Here is a 17316-nt window from a genome sequence, read left to right as displayed (position 1 = left end):
TATTAATCTCACGCAGCTTATTTTTAGCAGCGGCTGCATTTTCTTGCTCTGATGACAGCAATTTTTCCTTTTCCTCCAACTGCTTTTTCAGAGCTGCGACTGGATCTCCCTTTTGAGAGGCCTAAAAATCAGAGCACAATAAATTTGTATACTTGGCTTTATCCTTGGCTAAATCTCTGAAAGTTGGAGGGTATTAAACAAGCTGCAGGAAAGGTTATGGCACTGATGTACAAGCAAAACCACCAAGGCTTAGGGGTACTTCTCACATAGCGAGATCGCTGCTGAGTCACGGTTTTTGTGACGCACCAGTGACCTCATTAGCGATCTCGCTGTGTGTGACACTGAGCAGCGATCTGGCCCCTGCTGTGAGATCGCTGATCGTTACACACAGTGCTGGTTCATTTTTTGATCGTCGCTCTCCCGCTGTGAAGCACACATCGCTGTGTTTGACAGCAAGAAAGCAATGATCTGAATGTGCAGGGAGCCGGCGTCTGAAAGCTGTGGACGCTGGTAACCAAGGTACACATCGGGTAACCAAGCGAAGCGCTTTGCTTGGTTACCCGATATTTACCATGGTTACTAGTATACGCCGCTCTCAGGCTGCCAGTGCTGGCTCCCTGCACACGTAACCAGAGTACACATCGGGTAACTAAGCGAAGCGCTTTGCTTAGTAACCCGATGTGTACCCTGGCTACGAGTGCAGGGAGCCAGCGCTAAGCGGTGTGCGCTGGTAATCAGGGTAAATATCGGGTAACCAAGCAAAGCAATTTGCTTAGTTACCCGATATTTACCTTAGTTACCAAGCGCAGCATCGTTTCCTCGACTCGCTGGGGGCTGGTGGCTGGTCACTGGTCGCTGGTGAGATCTGCCTGATTGACAGCTCTCCAGCAACCATGTAGCGACGCACCAGCGATCCTGACCAGGTCATATCGTAGTCGGAATCGCTGGTACGTTGTTTAGTGAGACGGTACCCTTACACTGGAAAACTGCAGGAACATTGCAGAATTCAATGTAAATTACCAATGCAGCCTTAGAAAGGCTTTGTCAGGCGACAAGCCCGCAGAGAGTCCTGTGAGCCACAGCCCCGTGGTAAAGACCAGAAAATATAATAAAAAATAACTAAAAAAAAATTCAGGTAAGCAGCAGGCATAAAACAAGAGCAACAACTGGCAACAGGTTCTCTTTAAAGAAGTGATTTATTTTATTTTATATTTTTTTTTTAAAAAAAACAGCTTTGTATTAGGGAGTAGCAATTCACAGTTCACCAATATAGGTTTGTAGTTTTCATCTATTAAAGATTGAAATCTAAAATTATCCAGAATATTCAGCTAAAGAGAGGTTGCACCAGGTCATAATCTGGCAGATGGAAATATTGACCTGCCTCTGGGAAGAGCTGTCCCACCAGAGGAAGATTGTGGGGGTATATACACACAGTATTTTGGAGGAGGGAGGTTTTTTTGGAGTGGGGCTAAAACAAAAATGGCTGAAAAGTTGCTATAAAGAAAAAAAAAAAAAAAAAAAAAAACATTGAAAGATTCTGTTCATCCCTATTGTACAGCCACTTTGCTGCTCACATTATCAGCTCCTTTTCAGTGGCATTGAAAATGGCCCCTGATGGACTATGTCCATATTATATATATTATATAGTAAATAGGGAAGGGGGGCATGCTTGAGATTTGGGTCCATGGCACAAATAATGTCTCAAGGCTAAATTTTGCAAGATGGACTTACACTTGACTTTAAAGGCACATTTATATTGATAATCGGGGAATTGAAAAGTTGGTTAATAAGAAAAATACTTGTTTGTGAGGTGAAACATTTTAAAAAGAAAAAGTCTTCTCGGCAGCACATTACCTTGTGTAAACAGATGTGCTGCCGAGAACAAGGATATTCTTTGCGCACAGAGAGGTAGTCTTAACGACTGTCTGCAGACTAAACAGGCTCATAAATGACCGCCGATTAGCCTCCACCGATTGGTAGTTATTTACATGGCTCCGTGTGAGGTAAATGCAGCCAAAGATATTATATAACACTAAAAAATTAAAAATGGTTCAGAAGCCTTGTATATACAATAATGGTATATAGGGTAATGGTAAATAGGTGAATGGTCTATGTGGTAATGGTACAGTATATAGGTGGTGCCGCAAGTGCAGAGATGTTCGCGCCCTTGGGGCATGAGTATTACCGTGTGCCAGGTATCCTGCTTGATGCCGTTTCTCTCGGTCAGGATTTCAATGAGCTTCTGCGCTTCTCCTTCACTGAATACCATACTGCTGACGGTAGAAACGAGGGTCTTGTATGGGAGGTAGACCGCACCATCCAATTCACTGGAAACTGCAAGACAATATGGGAAGAAAAGTCAAACGCGTGCAAATCATAAAATAAATCTTCCATCTAGTTTGATTAAAGACATTATCTGGTTATTTTAAAACTGTTCTGATAGGCCGTGAAAACTATATCGGGGGGGGGGGGGGGGGGGTCTGACTCTTGTTCCCACAATTGGTTGTTTGATGTCATTTTCCCTATTGCAATTTGGTCCCATTCATTTCAATAGGATGAAGTCTTAATACAAGGCAGAGCCCGAGTCCTCTAGATCCTCATATGTTGGTCCTGAGCAACAGCTCTCACTATAAAAAGGTAAAACTGCATATCGGTTTCTTGGAGAAATTTCTACAACAAATCTGCAATGTGTGAATATACAGCAAGGATAGTCCACCTGATCTACCCTGCTTGACAAAACAGCTAGGCCCAAATATAGAGCGGAGCAAAAATCATAGAAACATAATGCCCTTACACCAGACTTCTTCAAGATGGAGGTAGTGGTACTCAAGAAGCCACAAAACGGTCAGTGGTTTCCACATAATATAACGCTTGGAAATCAACGGCCTTCACACTGGGCCAACCTTAGGTTAGATGGCACCCGGTGGGGTAAGTGTTTGGTGTTCCTTTCTCTCCTGGCCAATGGCTTTCATGGCCTCTACTTGACAACTCAAGACAGGAAACCGCTATTGATCCCCATTACACCAAGAACAAGGAGTGGTCACAATGGCCTTTAACCGCTTACTGATTCTGGTATGGTCAGAGGTGACAAATCAAGTGATTAATAGGGGGGGAGCTGTTCTGGAGCCCCACCTCACTAGGGCTGGATGATGTGACCTGTGAAGCAGCACATAATACTCCCTTTTCAGTCAGCCCAGCCTACACAGTTCAGGATTAACAAGGTCTAGATTCAAAATCTCCATACTGGGTCCTCATAAAAAGGACAAATCAAAGTATATCATATAGATCATGATGGCAACTTGCAGAATCTAATGGAAACAACTATTTTCTTCCCCCATGTACAAAAAAAAAAAAAAAAGCCATATCAGGCCCATATCCCCCCAATCATCTATATTGGGCCTCCCTATAGACTGTCAGAAGAACCAGTCCATACCAGCGGGTAAGGCCAGTGTAAGGCCGGTGTCCCACTTGCGATTACCGTGCATATATCTCGCACGAGTCTCGCATTGCAACACCCGTCACGGACTTACACTCTGCTCTCAGGAGCTGGTCGGTTGCATGTATCTCTATGCAGCTGACCCGATCCTGTGAGCAGCGTAATCGCAAGTGGGACGCCGGCCTAATTCTAAGGGGCACTTTGCACACTACGACATCGCAGCTGCGATGTCGGTGGGGTCAAATCGAAAGTGACGCACATCCGGCGTCGCAGTCGATATTGTAGTGTGTAAATCCTTTTTGATACGATTAAGGAGCGCAAAAACGTCCAAAATCGTATCATCGGTGTAGCGTCTGTCATTTCCATAATTTCGGAAGGACCGATGTTACGATGTTGTTCCTCGTTCCTGCAGCAGCACACATCGCTGTGTGTGAAGCCGCAGGAGCGAGGAACATCACCTTACCTGCGTCCTGCAGCTCCCGCCGGTTATGTTGAAGGATGGAGGTGGGCGGGATGTTTGCGTCCCGCTCAGCTCCGCCCCTCTGCTTCTATTGGCCGCCTGCCGTGTGACGTCGCTATGATGCCGCACGACCCGCCCCCTTAATAAGGAGGCGGTTCGCCGGCCAGAGCGACGTCGCAGGGCAGGTGAGTGTGTGTGTGAAGCTGCCGTAGTGATAATGTTCGCTACGGCAGCTATCAACATGATATCGCAGCTGCGACGGGGGCGGGGACTATCGCGTTCGGCATCGCAAGCATCGGCTTGCGATGTCGTAGTGTGCAAAGTGCCCCTAAGTGTATGGAGGGTTTACATGAGGTTTGTCCAGGGCCCACACCACCTGGCAAGAGAGAACAAGGGGTTGCATGGGGGTGAAAAAACAGATGATCTAATGAATTGTAAATGTTCAATGCATGCTTTCAGTTAGGCCCAGTGCACACATTGAGCAATACAGCCAAGGCCGGCCTCTAACAATCGCCTCCACCTGCAATTGTTAACCTGCTAAATCCCGTTGTCAAACTCTGACAGCGGCATTTAATATGCGCCGGAATGGAGGCGCGCCATGTTAAAAGTCCATCAACGCACCAGTACAATGACTGAGGGTCGCCGACCTCCATGCTTGTCATAGTAGCTTTCCTTTGAAACACTGCCTGTGGCCAGGCTTCAAAAGAGACTGATTTTCACTATATGCAGGAATGCAGTGGCATTGCTTCATATACCCCAGTGATCAGAAAATTGCAGCTTCAAGTCCCCTAAGGGGACTATTTAGAACAGTAAAGCGTAAGAAAAGTTTTAAAAATAAGAAAACAAAACTTAAAATTCAAACCATCCCACTTTCGCACCATTAAAAATAAAGATAAAATAATTTAAAAAAAAATACACATGTGGTATTGCCGCGTTCAGAAAAGTCCAATCTATCAGTATATAAAAATAATTAACCTGATCGATAAAACAAAAATTCAAGTAAGCCAAAATTAAGTTTTTGAGCCACTTCAATACCACAAAAAAAAAAACCAAAAAAAAAACCTGTATAACTATCCCAGCTTGATATCAATAAAATCATTGTCTCACCCTACAAAAATAAGCAATCACATAGCTCCATCGATGGAAAAATGAAAAACGTTATGGGTTTTGAAAAATATATGTTTGTTTTTTTTGTTTTTTCTTTCAAAATTGTTGGGGATTTTTTACCACTAAAAAAAATGAAAACACTGGACAAATTTGGAATTGCTATAATCGTACCTGATGAGGAGCATCATATTGCAAAATCATTTTTACACAAAATGTACACTGTAAAAACAGGTCCCAAAAGCCATGTCAGAATTGTGTTTTTATTCCCCACAATCTCTCCACATTTGGAATCTGTTCCCAGTTTTCCAGTGTGGTAAAATGAATGCGGTCATTGAAAAGTACGGTACATCTCGCCCCGCAAAATCAAGCCCCGATATGTATATGTGACACCCCTGGACTAGTCAGGTCGTCACAGGGTACTGCACGCTCTATCTTCAGTGCAGGACTCGAACCCACATGGTTATGGGTTCCCAACCTGCACTACTGCCTCCACCCGCATACACAAATCCTAGTCACACCTCGCACCACACCCTGTCAGGCACACCAGTGGGCTGCTAAGCTGGAATAAGGCCGCCCACCTAGGGGTCAGGCAGGGAGGTGGGAGGTGACAAGTCAGTGCAGTAGCCCTCGAGCTGTAAGTAGTTCGAGGAAGCTGGGATTTGGAGCTCCCAGGGGAGAAGTGGATTAGTTTGCAGACGGTGGTCTGGACCCGGAGGAGTCGGAGACCCGGTCGTGGGAGATTGGGACTGGGTGCCTGGCTGAGTCTAGGAGGACAGTCAGCAGCCGCAGTTCAATAGCCGAAGCATGTCGGTGTACTGGACCCTAGGACAGGGAGAGGCTCCAAGCAACCCAGCAATTAACCTGTGGAGGACAGGGCCTTTACGGACTGTTCCCACGAAGGTCAGAAATCGGGGGCACCAGCGCAACGAGGGGTGAATAGGGCTTTCCAAGCAAAGTAGCCCACTGAAATCCCAAGTGTGAGCCCGAGAGCAAGCACCTTTGCTACCCATAGCAGAGAGCGGGGCCCGGACAGCTCCAAGATTACGGGCCACAACGAACACTAAAATTCTGTGCACGGAGGCAAGATCTGGACTATCAGGCAGTGCTACAGGGGACGGGACCCGGACAAGCTCCCCAAGAGGGCACTGGCATCCAGAGACTTTGTTTACAACGTTGTCAGCGACTGCTTTCTGAGTGAGTACCTGATCAGCCCCTGTTACCAGCGAGCCTGTGCTCCCCTGCGATCCATCCCACTAGCCAGAGTCCCGGGGCCTTACCTACCCGTGGGGGGAGGGGGGGGTAACGTCATCTGGTTGCCCCACTCCATCATCCCGGGTACTCCCAAAGGCATCGGCGGTACTCCCCATTACCACACACCACGGGTGGCGTCACGAACTATATCTCCCCTGTAAATAATCCCCCTTCTACCATTAAGAGTGACCCCGAGCCCCCGGGTCCGGAGACCCTCGAGCCACGAATATCGACACCCGGATCCGAGCAGTTCGACCGCTGCTGGGGCGGTACATATATGTTGAGAGAAAAATAAAAAAGTTTTGGCTTTGAGAAGAAGGGGATGAAAAAACAAACAAATTGGCCCTGACGTGAAGGGGTTTTTTCATAAATCAAACACACATGAAAATAAGCAACTTTGAAATATAGCTTATCAGAGAAATTTGCCTATTTTAACCTCCTGGATTGATCTTTCACTCTTAATTCTTGGGTAAAAACTGTAACCATCTGCATTCAGTTAAGACACATTTTCCCATTACGGAGATAGGCGATGACAGTTGGTGCTTTTACAATTCTATTGATTTGTAAGGGTAGAGCCCGCTTTACACACTACAATATATCTTACGATGTGTCGGCGGGGTCAAGTCGTAAGTGACGCACATCCGGCATCGTAAGTTACATTGTAGCATGTAACAGCTACGTGCGATTGAACGGTAAAACGTTCATCGCACGCAAGTCGTTCATTCCTCATAAATTGAACGTCAGGTTGTTCATCGTAACCCGGGTAGAACACATCGCAGTGTGTGACACCCCGGGAACGATGAACAGATCTTACCTGCGTCCTGCGGCTCCCGGCCAGCAATGCGGAAGGAAGGAGGTGGGCGGGATGTTTAAGTCCCGCTCATCTCCGCCCCTCCGCTTCTATTGGCCGGCTGCCGCGTGACGTCGATGTGACTCCGAACATCCCTCCAACTCCAGGAAGTGGACGTTCGCCGCCCACATCGAGGTCGTATGGACGGGTAAGTACGTGTGACGGGGGTTAATCGTTTGTGCGGCACATTCAATAAAATTTAATGTGCCGCACATACGATGGGGGCGGTTACGATCGCATACGATATCGTATGCGAAATCGTAACATGTAAAGCAGGCTTAAGAGCTAAAGGTGACAGACATTCTGCTGCAAGTTCTCAGCTAGAGGTAGACATTCTGCTGCAAGTTCTCCTGAAAAGTCACTCCGATTATTCAAGTAATAAGAAAACAGCGGCACTATCCATGGCTCAAGCATAAAAATCCGGTTTATTCAAGCGTGTGCATTAAAAAAAGCGGAGAACAGGCCGGGTGCGGACGCTCTCAGCGCGAAACGACCGTAGCCCTGAAAGCGTCTGCATCCGACTTCTTCCCCACTTTTTTAATGCACACGCTTGAATAAACTGGATTTTTATTCTTGAGCCATGGATAGTGCAGCTGTTTTCTTATTACTTGAATAATCGGGGACGTATCTTCCACTTTGGAGCATGCACTCTCAACAAGCAATTATAATCAAGAGGACTCGAGCGGACTTTCCCCTTCAACAGCTGTGCACAAAGGTAACCCTTTAGTATTGCAGGACCGTTTCTCCTGAAATGACAGGTAAGGGTGCTTTACACGCTGCGACATCGCTAACGATATATCGTCAGGGTCACGGTGTTTGTGACGCACATCCGGCATCGTTAGCGACATCGCAGCGTGTGACAGCTAGGAGCAATGATCAACGATCGCAAAAACGTCAAAAATCTTTGATCGTTGACATGTCGCTCCTTTTCATAATATCATTGGTGGTGCATGCCGCTGGTTGTTCGTCGTTCCTACAGCATCACACATCGCTATCTGCGACACCGCAGGAACGACGAACATCTCCTTACCTGCGTCCACCGGCAATGAGGAAGGAGGTGAGCGTAATATTCCGCCCGCTCATCTCCGCCCCTCCGCTTCTATTGGACGGCTGCCACGTGACGTCACTGTGACACCGCACGAAACACCCCCTTAGAAAGGAGGCGGTTCGCCGGCCACAGCGACATCGCAGGGAAGGTAAGTCCGTGTGACGGGTGTAAGCGATGTTGTGCGCCACGGGCAGCGATTTGCCAGTGTCGCACAACCGACGGGGCGGTTACGCTCGCTAGCGATATCGATATCCAAGCGTGTAAAGTGCCCTTTACAGTTCTCCAAAGAACATTAAGACCACCAATTGTCACCTCAGTAATGGCAAAATCTGTATTCACTGTAGACAGATTTTACCTGTGAATTGAGAATTTTGAGACTGAAAGATCAGTCCAGGAGAAAAAAAGCAAATTCCTGGTAAGATATATTACACTGCCTCTTATTTTCCAATGTACTAGGATTTCTGAAATAAAATAAATAAAAAATAAAAAAGGAAGGGTACTCTTTAATAATGTTGAAATCAGAAGAATAATTTCCATGTCTTTGAAAAAAAAAAAAATCTAAAAAAGAACTTGACTTGAAAATGTCTTGTGTGGTGACCAAGTTGTGGAATGTAGAGCTTGCAGCCGGTATCCAGCCTTCCGGTTACGCAGCGCAATGTTGTGACTACTTGTCGCTTGTTTTGTTGACCAGGTAGTAAATAAAAAGACGGCAGCTCACACATGGGGCGTAATTACAATATCAGAAATATTACACTCCACGTCTTGCTTGGGCTTTTTTGGTAATGAAAGGCTTCTATGTTTTTCCAAACCATGAATTATTGTCTAGGTAAGACGTGAAATCTTATACTGTATGCTGCAGGACACAAGACATCCAGGAAACCGGGGGGTGAGCGGTCTCTACAATGTAGGAACATAATCAGACTCAGTTTGCTCTCAGAATTAGGAATATAAAAAAAAAATAAAAAATAAAATTTTCAGAAATTGTCTCAATGTGTCTCTCGTCCTTTAACGAGATCCCTCCTACACGATCAGGCCAATAATGCATGTACAATGTGGTGTGTGTGACTTATACTCTTCAGATTCCCTCCAATGTCATTAAGGTCGCTGCTTGAGCACTTCTTCTCCAAAGTCTTATGGGACAATTGCAATAAAATCTAATTAGCACAGAGTAAAATGATCTGTAACTGGATCAAGTGAATGGTTTTATCCTGCACCTAACTAGCTTTCGTTTATGTTAGGAAAGAAGATTGTGGGCCGAGGCTTTCACACCGCAAACCTTAGGCTCATTCTAAGGCCCTGTCATTAGGGGAAGTTCCCAGCCACCCATGGCCATATTTATATCACCATACAATGGACAAAAGAAATGGATGAACAATATAAAATATTTTTTTGGTGAGAGCGACAATGGGCAAAACAGACTCCCTTTAAGTTTTAGGCTATCAACCAAACTGACAGTATAAACTTAAAAGGGCTTTACACGCTACAATATCGTTAATGTTTTATCGTCGGGGTCACGCCGTTAGTGACACACATCCGGTGTCATTAACGATATCGCAGCGTCTTGACACTTTTGTGCGACCTAAAACGATCGCAAAAGTGGCACAAATCGTTTGCCGTGGAAAGGTCGTCCTAAAACCAAAAATCGGTCACCTCTCATTAGCGGTGTTGTTCCTCGTTCCTGCGGCAGCACACATCGCTGTGTGTGACACCGCAGGAGCGAGGAACATCTCCTTACCTGCCTCCACCGCCAATGCAGAAGGAAGGAGGTGGCTGGGATGTTTACGTCCCTCTCATCTCCGCCCCTCCGCTTCTATTGGACGCCTGCCGTGTGACATCACTGACGCCGCACGACCCGCCCCCTTAGAAAGGAGGCGGATCGCCGGCCATAGCGACGTCGCAGGGCAGGTAAGCCGTGTGATGGGGGAGCGCGATTTTGTGCGCGACGGGCAGCGATATGCCCATGTCGCACAAACAAGGGGGCGGGTACGCACGATAGCGATATAGTTACCGATATCGCTACCGTATAAAGCCCCCTTAAGACTTGTAGGAAGTATAGGTCATTTAAAATTTGCAATTTTACATTTTTTAATTGGCTGCAAACAAATATGCAAATCAGGGAGGTGGCACAATATGGGCATGGCCAGTGAACAATCCAGCCCACTGGTTTTGCATGGCCCCACCTCCCTCACTGGTGACTGGCAGAGCTGGCCCAACTCCACCTACTCTGCAGACCCGTGCGCTACAGGCAAACCAGTGCTGTCAGTTATTGGGTGATGGAAAGGGGCATGCAAAACCAGTAGGCAGAACGCTGCATTGAGCCTATTGGCCACACCCAGAGGCCTAAAGCACCCTAGTTAGCATATCTAATTAAACTTCAGTTTATGCAGAATGAAGGAATTTATTAGAAAACTAAATGATGTGATCTGATAGGCGCTATATCCCCTATATGGCTTTGTTCCCCTTTTATACTCACAGTTTGGGCTTACAGAGCCCCTTTAAAGAGAACCTGACTGCAGGATTTGGCAATATAATGTAAATCCATGGCTATAAAGGCGCTGTGGTGGTGATTAAATGGACACCGGCAGTGAAGGAGTCTGATCTTTCATTGCAAAATAATATTCCTCTAAAGTTTTCATTTTGACATAATCCGTAAATCAGGGCAGGACGTCTCCTTTTCAGTCTGCTTTCTTTTTTAAATTCCACACCACCACTGCTATGATTGCGGTGGGCCGCACGTGTGCAGTGTATCTGGAGGTCTTCAACAAAATGGCACCTATGCAGACTGAGATTTCAGCTCAAAGACCTCTTCATGAAGCCAAAATCTTGATCTATACATGCGCCGCATCCGCATAATTTTATTGAAGACAGACCAGACTGTAGCATCGCACGGAGCACGGTATTCAATAAAATAGTGCGGTGGCAGTGCATGCATAGATTGAGATTTAAGCCTAATGAAGAGGTCATGGATCTGAAATCGTGGTCTGCGCATGCACCACCATTTTATTAAAGACCTGCAGAATCACACTGCGCATGCACTGCCCACCACAAATCAGTGGCATGGCGATGTGGAATTTAAAAAAAGAAGGCAGGTCACAGAATAATCAGCGACCTGTAGAAGAAACAGGGGCAAAGAAGAAGACCCTACCCTCAAATCTCGCCCCGATGCACAGATGTCATCATGAAAACTTTAGAGGAAGATTATTCAGCAGAGATCAGACTCCTTCACTGCAGGTATCTATGTAATCAGCGCCACTATGGCCATGTAGTTACCGTACTTTATAGTGCTAAATCCTGTTGAAAGGTTCTTTATGTATCAGGAGCCTGCCGATATCAGCACCAGGGAGTAGAAAGTGTCCACTCTGGGCGTGTGCTGGGACTGGAAGCTCAGGGCTGGAATACATCCTTCTTGACAAAAGGAAGGATGTCCACGAAATGTTGCATATGCGCGCTGTAATAGACCCCTGTGCGGCCGATATAATATACTGGGCACAGTAACGCAACGTGTGATATACCCTTTGTGAAGATTCATTCAAACTTGAAAAGGTTCAGCTTATTCCTACAAATAGCAGGAACCCAAAAAAATGTTAAAACATATCCACACAGCCGATTCTCCATGCTGAAACTGAAAGAAATGTATGACAGAAACACAAGGCTGAACCTTGGATTTCTGCTGGGGATTTGCCCTGAAAAAAACAGCCATTGATCCGAACGCTGCTCAGTCCTATTCAATGGGCAACCCATTACAGTTTTTGGAGTAGAAAGGGTCTCAAAGACTTTGACAGGTCAATTCCCCCCGATGTCAATTGGAAATGTGAACGGACCACACTGTATCAACTACAGTGTAAACTCCCATTAACAAAAATGGATCAGACTTCAAGGTTGTTTCATATGGATTTTGACGTGAATCGTCGGCTATGTGCATAGGCCATTTTTGTTTCAAATTGGATTTTAAGACAAGAATGCAAAAATTATTAATTATTATTATTAATAATAATAATACTGATAACACTAATAATATTAATAACAAAAAAGAGAATTTTGTTACTTACCGTAAATTCTTTTTCTTATAGTTCCGTATTGGGAGACCCAGACCATGGGTGTTTAGCTTCTGCCTCCGGAGGACACACAAAGTACTACACTTAAAAGTGTAGCTCCTCCCTCTGAGCTTATACACCCCCTGATAGCCAGTCCTAGCCAGTTTAGTGCAAAAGCTGAAGGAGAATAGCCACCCACAAGTAGAACCGAGTAAGAACCGGAACAACCGGAGACTCTGTCCACGACAACAGCCGGTGATAACACACGGAACAAGAAAATTGCCAACAGGCAACAGGGAGGGAGCTGGGTCTCCCAATACGGAACTGTAAGAAAAAGAATTTACAGTAAGTAACAAAATTCTCTTTTTCTTTATCGCTCCTTTGGGAGACCCAGACCATGGGACGTTCCAAAGCTGTCCCTGGGTGGGAATAAACAGAAAAAACTAAGAAGTAGGCGGAGCCTAACTTCACAAGTGGGCGACAGCCGCCTGAAGGATGCGTCTGCCCAAGCTCGCATCTGCCGAAGCATGAGCATGCACTTGGTAGTGCTTCGAAAAGGTATGCAGGCTAGTCCAAGTGGCAGCCTGACAGACTTGTTGAGCCGTAGCCTGGTGCCTAAAAGCCCAAGAGGCACCGACAGCTCTGGTCGAGTGTGCTTTGATCTCCGGCGGGGCAGGCACCTGAGTACTCTGGTAGGCGTCTGAAATGGTCGATCTAATCCAACGGGCCAAGGTCGGCTTAGAAGCAGAGAGACCCTTGCGCCGCCCTGTGGTTAGCACAAAAAGAGAGGTGCACCGCCTAAGCGCAGCGGTGCGAGACACACAGATCCGGAGAGCACGCACCAGATCTAGAGTATACAGCGCTTTCTCAAAGCGATGAACAGGGGCCGGACAGAAGGAAGCCAAGGAAATATCCTGGTGAAGGTGGAAGGGAGAGACCACCTTAGGAAGAAAGTCCGGGGTCGGACGGAGAACTACCTTGTCTTGGTGAAAAAACAAAAAAGGCGACTCCGAGGAGAGCGCAGCCAAATCAGAGACTCTCCTGAGAGAAGTTATGGCAACTAGAAAGGCCACCTTTTGAGAAAGACGATACAAAAGAAACCTCCCTAAGGGGCTCGAAAGGGGGTTTCTGCAATACCGTGAGGACCAAGTTAAGGTCCCAGGGATCCAAGGGCCGCCGATAAGGGTGAATGATGTGAGACGCACCTTGCATGAAAGTGCGGACCTGAGCCAGCCGGGCGAGACGCCGCTGGAACAGCACTGATAGAGCTGAGACTTGTCCCTTGAGAGAGTTGAGGGACAGTCCTAGCTGCAGACCGGACTGTAAGAAAGACAGAAGGGTCGGCAACGAGAATGGCCAAGGAGAATGGCCGGAAGAGCGACACCAGGACAGGAAAATTTTCCAAGTCCTGTGATAGATCTTGACGGAGGAAGACTTACGGGCCCGAGTCATAGTGGAGATGACTTCAGGAGGAATACCAGAAGCCGTCAAAATCCAGGACTCAAGAGCCACGCCGTCAATTTGAGTGCCGCAGAATTCGGGCAGAAAAACGGACCTTGCGAGAGCATGTCTGGACGGTCCGGAAGATGCCACGGCATCTCCACGGACAGTTGGAGCAGGTCCGGATACCAAGCTCGCCTGGGCCAGTCCGGTGCAATGAGGATGACTCGACGGCCCTCCATTCTGATCTTGCGCAGGACTCTGGGCAAGAGAGCTAGAGGGGGAAACACGTAGGACAGACGAAACTGGGACCAGTCTTGAACCAGAGCGTCCGCGGCGAAGGCCTGAGGATCGTGGGAGTGAGCCACGTAAACCGGAACCTTCTTGTTGTGACGGGATGCCATTAGGTCCACGTCCGGAGTGCCCCACTTGCGGCAGATTGACTGAAACACTGCCGGGTGAAGGGACCACTCGCCACCGTCCACAGATTGACGGCTGAGATAATCTGCCTCCCAGTTTTCTACGCCAGGGATGTGGACTGCGGATATGGTGGACTTTGAGTCCTCCGCCCATTGAAGAACGCGTTGGACCTCCAACATTGCCAGGCGGCTGCGTGTCCCGCCTTGGTGATTGATTTAGGCAACCGCTGTCGCGTTGTCTGACTGGACTCGAATGTGCCTGCCCGCCAACAGGTGGTGAAAGGCTAGGAGAGCTAGAAGCACAGCTCTGGTTTCCAGCACATTGATTGAAAGGGCTGACTCGGACGGAGTCCAAGTGCCCTGTGCTCTGTGGTGGAGATGTACCGCTCCCCAGCCGGATAGGCTGGCATCCGTGGTGAGAATCACCCAGGACGGAGTCAGGAAGGAGCGCCCTTGGGACAGGGAGAGGGGTCGAAGCCACCACTGAAGAGAGCTCCTGGTCCGTGGCGACAGAGTCACAAACCTCTGTAAGGAGGAAGGCCGCTTGTCCCAACAGCGGAGAATGTCCAGCTGCAGAGGACGCAGATGGAACTGGGCAAAGGGAACCGCCTCCATGGAGGCCACCATTTGACCCAGCACCTGCATCAGACGCCTGAGGGAATAACGGCGGGGCCTCAGCAGAGAGCGCACCGCCAACCGGAGTGACAGCTGTTTGTGTAAGGGCAACTTCACAAGTGCCGGCAAAGTCTCGAACTGCATCCCTAGGTACGTGAGACTCTGGGTCGGATTCAGAGTGGATTTGGGAAGATTGACAATCCACCCGAATTGGGCTAGGGTGGCGAGAGTGAGCGAAACACTCCGCTGACAGTCTGCGCTGGATGTACCCTTGACCAGAAGGTCGTCCAGATAAGGAAGCACTGCTAACCCCTGGAGGTGCAGGACCGCAATCAGTGCCGCCATGACCTTGGTGAATACCCGAGGGGCCGTGGCTAACCCGAAGGGAAGAGCCACGAATTGGAAATGATCCTCTCCTATCGCAAAACGTAACCAACGCTGATGTGACACTGCGATTGGCACATGTAGATAGGCATCTCTGATGTCGATGGACGCCAGGAACTGCCCTTGGGTCATAGAGGCAATGACTGATCGCAGAGACTCCATGCGAAAATGCCGCACCCGGACAGGCTTGTTGAGAAGCTTGAGATCCAGGATGGGCCGGAAGGTACCGTCCTTTTTTGGAACTAGGAAGAGATTTGAGTAAAAACCTCTGAACCGTTCCTGAGCGGGAACTGGGACAATCACTCAGTTTGCCTGCAAGGACGCCACGGCCTGCGAGAAGGCGGCGGCCTTGGAGCAGGGGGGAGTTGAGAGAAAAAATCTGTTTGGAGGGCTGGAAGAGAATTCTATCCTGTAGCCGTGAAATATGATGCCTCTCACCCACTGATCGGAGACTTGCTTTAACCAAGCGTCGCCAAAGTGGGAGAGCCTGCCACCGACTAAGGACGTGGCTGGAGCAGGCCGAGAGTCATGAGGAAGCTGCCTTAGTGGCAGAACCTCCTGCGGTCTTCTGCGGACGCGCTTTTGGGCGCCAGTTGGATTTCTATTCCTTGGCTGAGTTAGCGGACGAGGCGGAAGGCTTAGAGGATGACCAGTTGGAGGAACGAAAGGAACGAAACGATTGATTCCTACCCTGGGCGGGTTTCCTGGTCTTGGTTTGTAGCATGGAAGTACTCTTCCCGCCAGTAGCTTCTTTAATGATTTCATCCAGCTGTTCACCAAATAGCCGTGAACCAGCAAAAGGGAGCCCAGCAAGAAACTTCTTGGAAGAAGCATCTGCCTTCCACTCTCGAAGCCACAAAATCCTGCGGATAACAAGAGAATTAGCTGAAGCCACCGCAGTGCGGTGAGCAGCCTCTAGCATGGCAGACATGGCATAGGATGAAAAAGCTGAAGCCTGAGCAGTTAAGGTAACCATCTCAGGCATAGATTCCTTGGTGAGGGAATGCATCTCCTCTAGAGAAGCAGAGATGGCTTTGAGAGCCCACACTGCTGCAAAAGTCGGGGAAAACGCGGCCCCCGCAGCTTCATACACAGATTTGGCCAGAAGGTCAATCTGACGGTCAGTGGAATCCTTAAGTGTGGTGCCGTCAGCCACTGACACAACGGTCCGAGCTGAGAGCCTAGACACCGGGGTGTCTACCTTTGGGGAGTGAGACCACTCCTTGACCACCTCAGGTGGAAATGGAAACCGGTCATCAGAACCACGCTTTGGAAAGCGTTTGTCAGGGCAGGTCCTGGGTTTGGTCACAGCGGTCTGAAAACTGGAGTGGCTAAAGAACACACTCTTCACTCTCTTAGGCGAGGTAAACTGATGTTTTTCTGTCAAAGAGAGTTGCTCCTCTGACACTGGCGGATTGAGATCCAGCACAGAATTAATAGAAGCAATCAAATCACTAAGATCTGAGTCACCCTCAGAGAAATCGATGGGATACATAGCCTCCGAGCCCCCAGTGAGGGCATCCTCCTCATCTTGAGAGTCAGCTCTTGAGACAGAGCCGTGGGATGGGGAGGGGGAGGAAACCCTGCGCCTTCTCTTAGAAGGACGGGGTCTGGGATCAGATGATGAATCCTCCGTGAGCTCCGATGGACGGAGGTCAGAGGATAGGAGTCCTCTGTCAAGAGTATTAGAGGCACCCTGTGAGGGGGGCTGATGCATATTCATCAAAGTCCTGGACAAAAGCCCCATGGACTCAGCAAATGACTGGGATATGAACCTAAAAAAGGACTCTACCCAGGCCGGGGGTTCAATCACAGATGCAGCAGCTGCCTGAGAGACCATTGGGGGTGAGACTCCAGGCTGTGGCACCGCCAAGTTAGAGCAGACATCACAATGTGGATAGGTGCTCGACTCAGGCAGCAGGAGCTTACATGCAGTGCATGCAGAATAAAGCTTTGGAGCCTTGCTCCTTGTGTGAGACATGCTGCTGGAGTGGGGGCTTTGCAGAGAATGAACCCCAGGGAGAATATACAGAGGTCCACAACCGGAGACCGGCTGTGGCTTACCAGACCGCTGAGGGCGGTGTTGTGTGCCCTCCAGATCCCGAAGCCCGGTCCCCCAGTCGCAGCACCTCAGCAGAGATGCAGAATGCAGGATGTCCCAGAGCAGAGTGAACTCTGCCTGAGAAGAGGGCGTTCCTATAAAAGAGCGGGAACTGGAGGGCTATAGAGACCTGCAGGGAAGGAGGGACGCCCCAACAGTGGGGAGTGTCCC

General features: G+C 48.3%; 1 protein-coding gene across 4 annotated transcripts in view; it reads right to left on the bottom strand.

Annotated features, from left to right (window-relative positions):
• The window catches only part of RRBP1 (ribosome binding protein 1), a 181532-nt gene that overhangs the window by 127390 nt on the left and 36826 nt on the right, over positions 1–17316 (bottom strand). For all 4 annotated transcript variants that reach the window (XM_075339404.1, XM_075339405.1, XM_075339406.1 and 1 more), the window contains exons 3-4: positions 2186–2334; positions 1–121 (exon numbers count right to left, since the gene is read on the bottom strand). The exon at positions 1–121 is cut by the window's left edge and continues 2 nt beyond it. In XM_075339404.1, the coding sequence (XP_075195519.1) occupies positions 1–121; positions 2186–2334 (270 nt within the window). The remainder of the gene's footprint in view (positions 122–2185; positions 2335–17316) is intronic.

This window comes from Anomaloglossus baeobatrachus, chromosome 3, assembly GCF_048569485.1.
Source record: "Anomaloglossus baeobatrachus isolate aAnoBae1 chromosome 3, aAnoBae1.hap1, whole genome shotgun sequence".
Classification (NCBI taxonomy): Eukaryota; Metazoa; Chordata; class Amphibia; order Anura; family Aromobatidae; genus Anomaloglossus; species Anomaloglossus baeobatrachus.
Note: the sequence above shows the minus strand (reverse complement) of the source record. Positions and strands in the feature narration are given on the sequence as shown.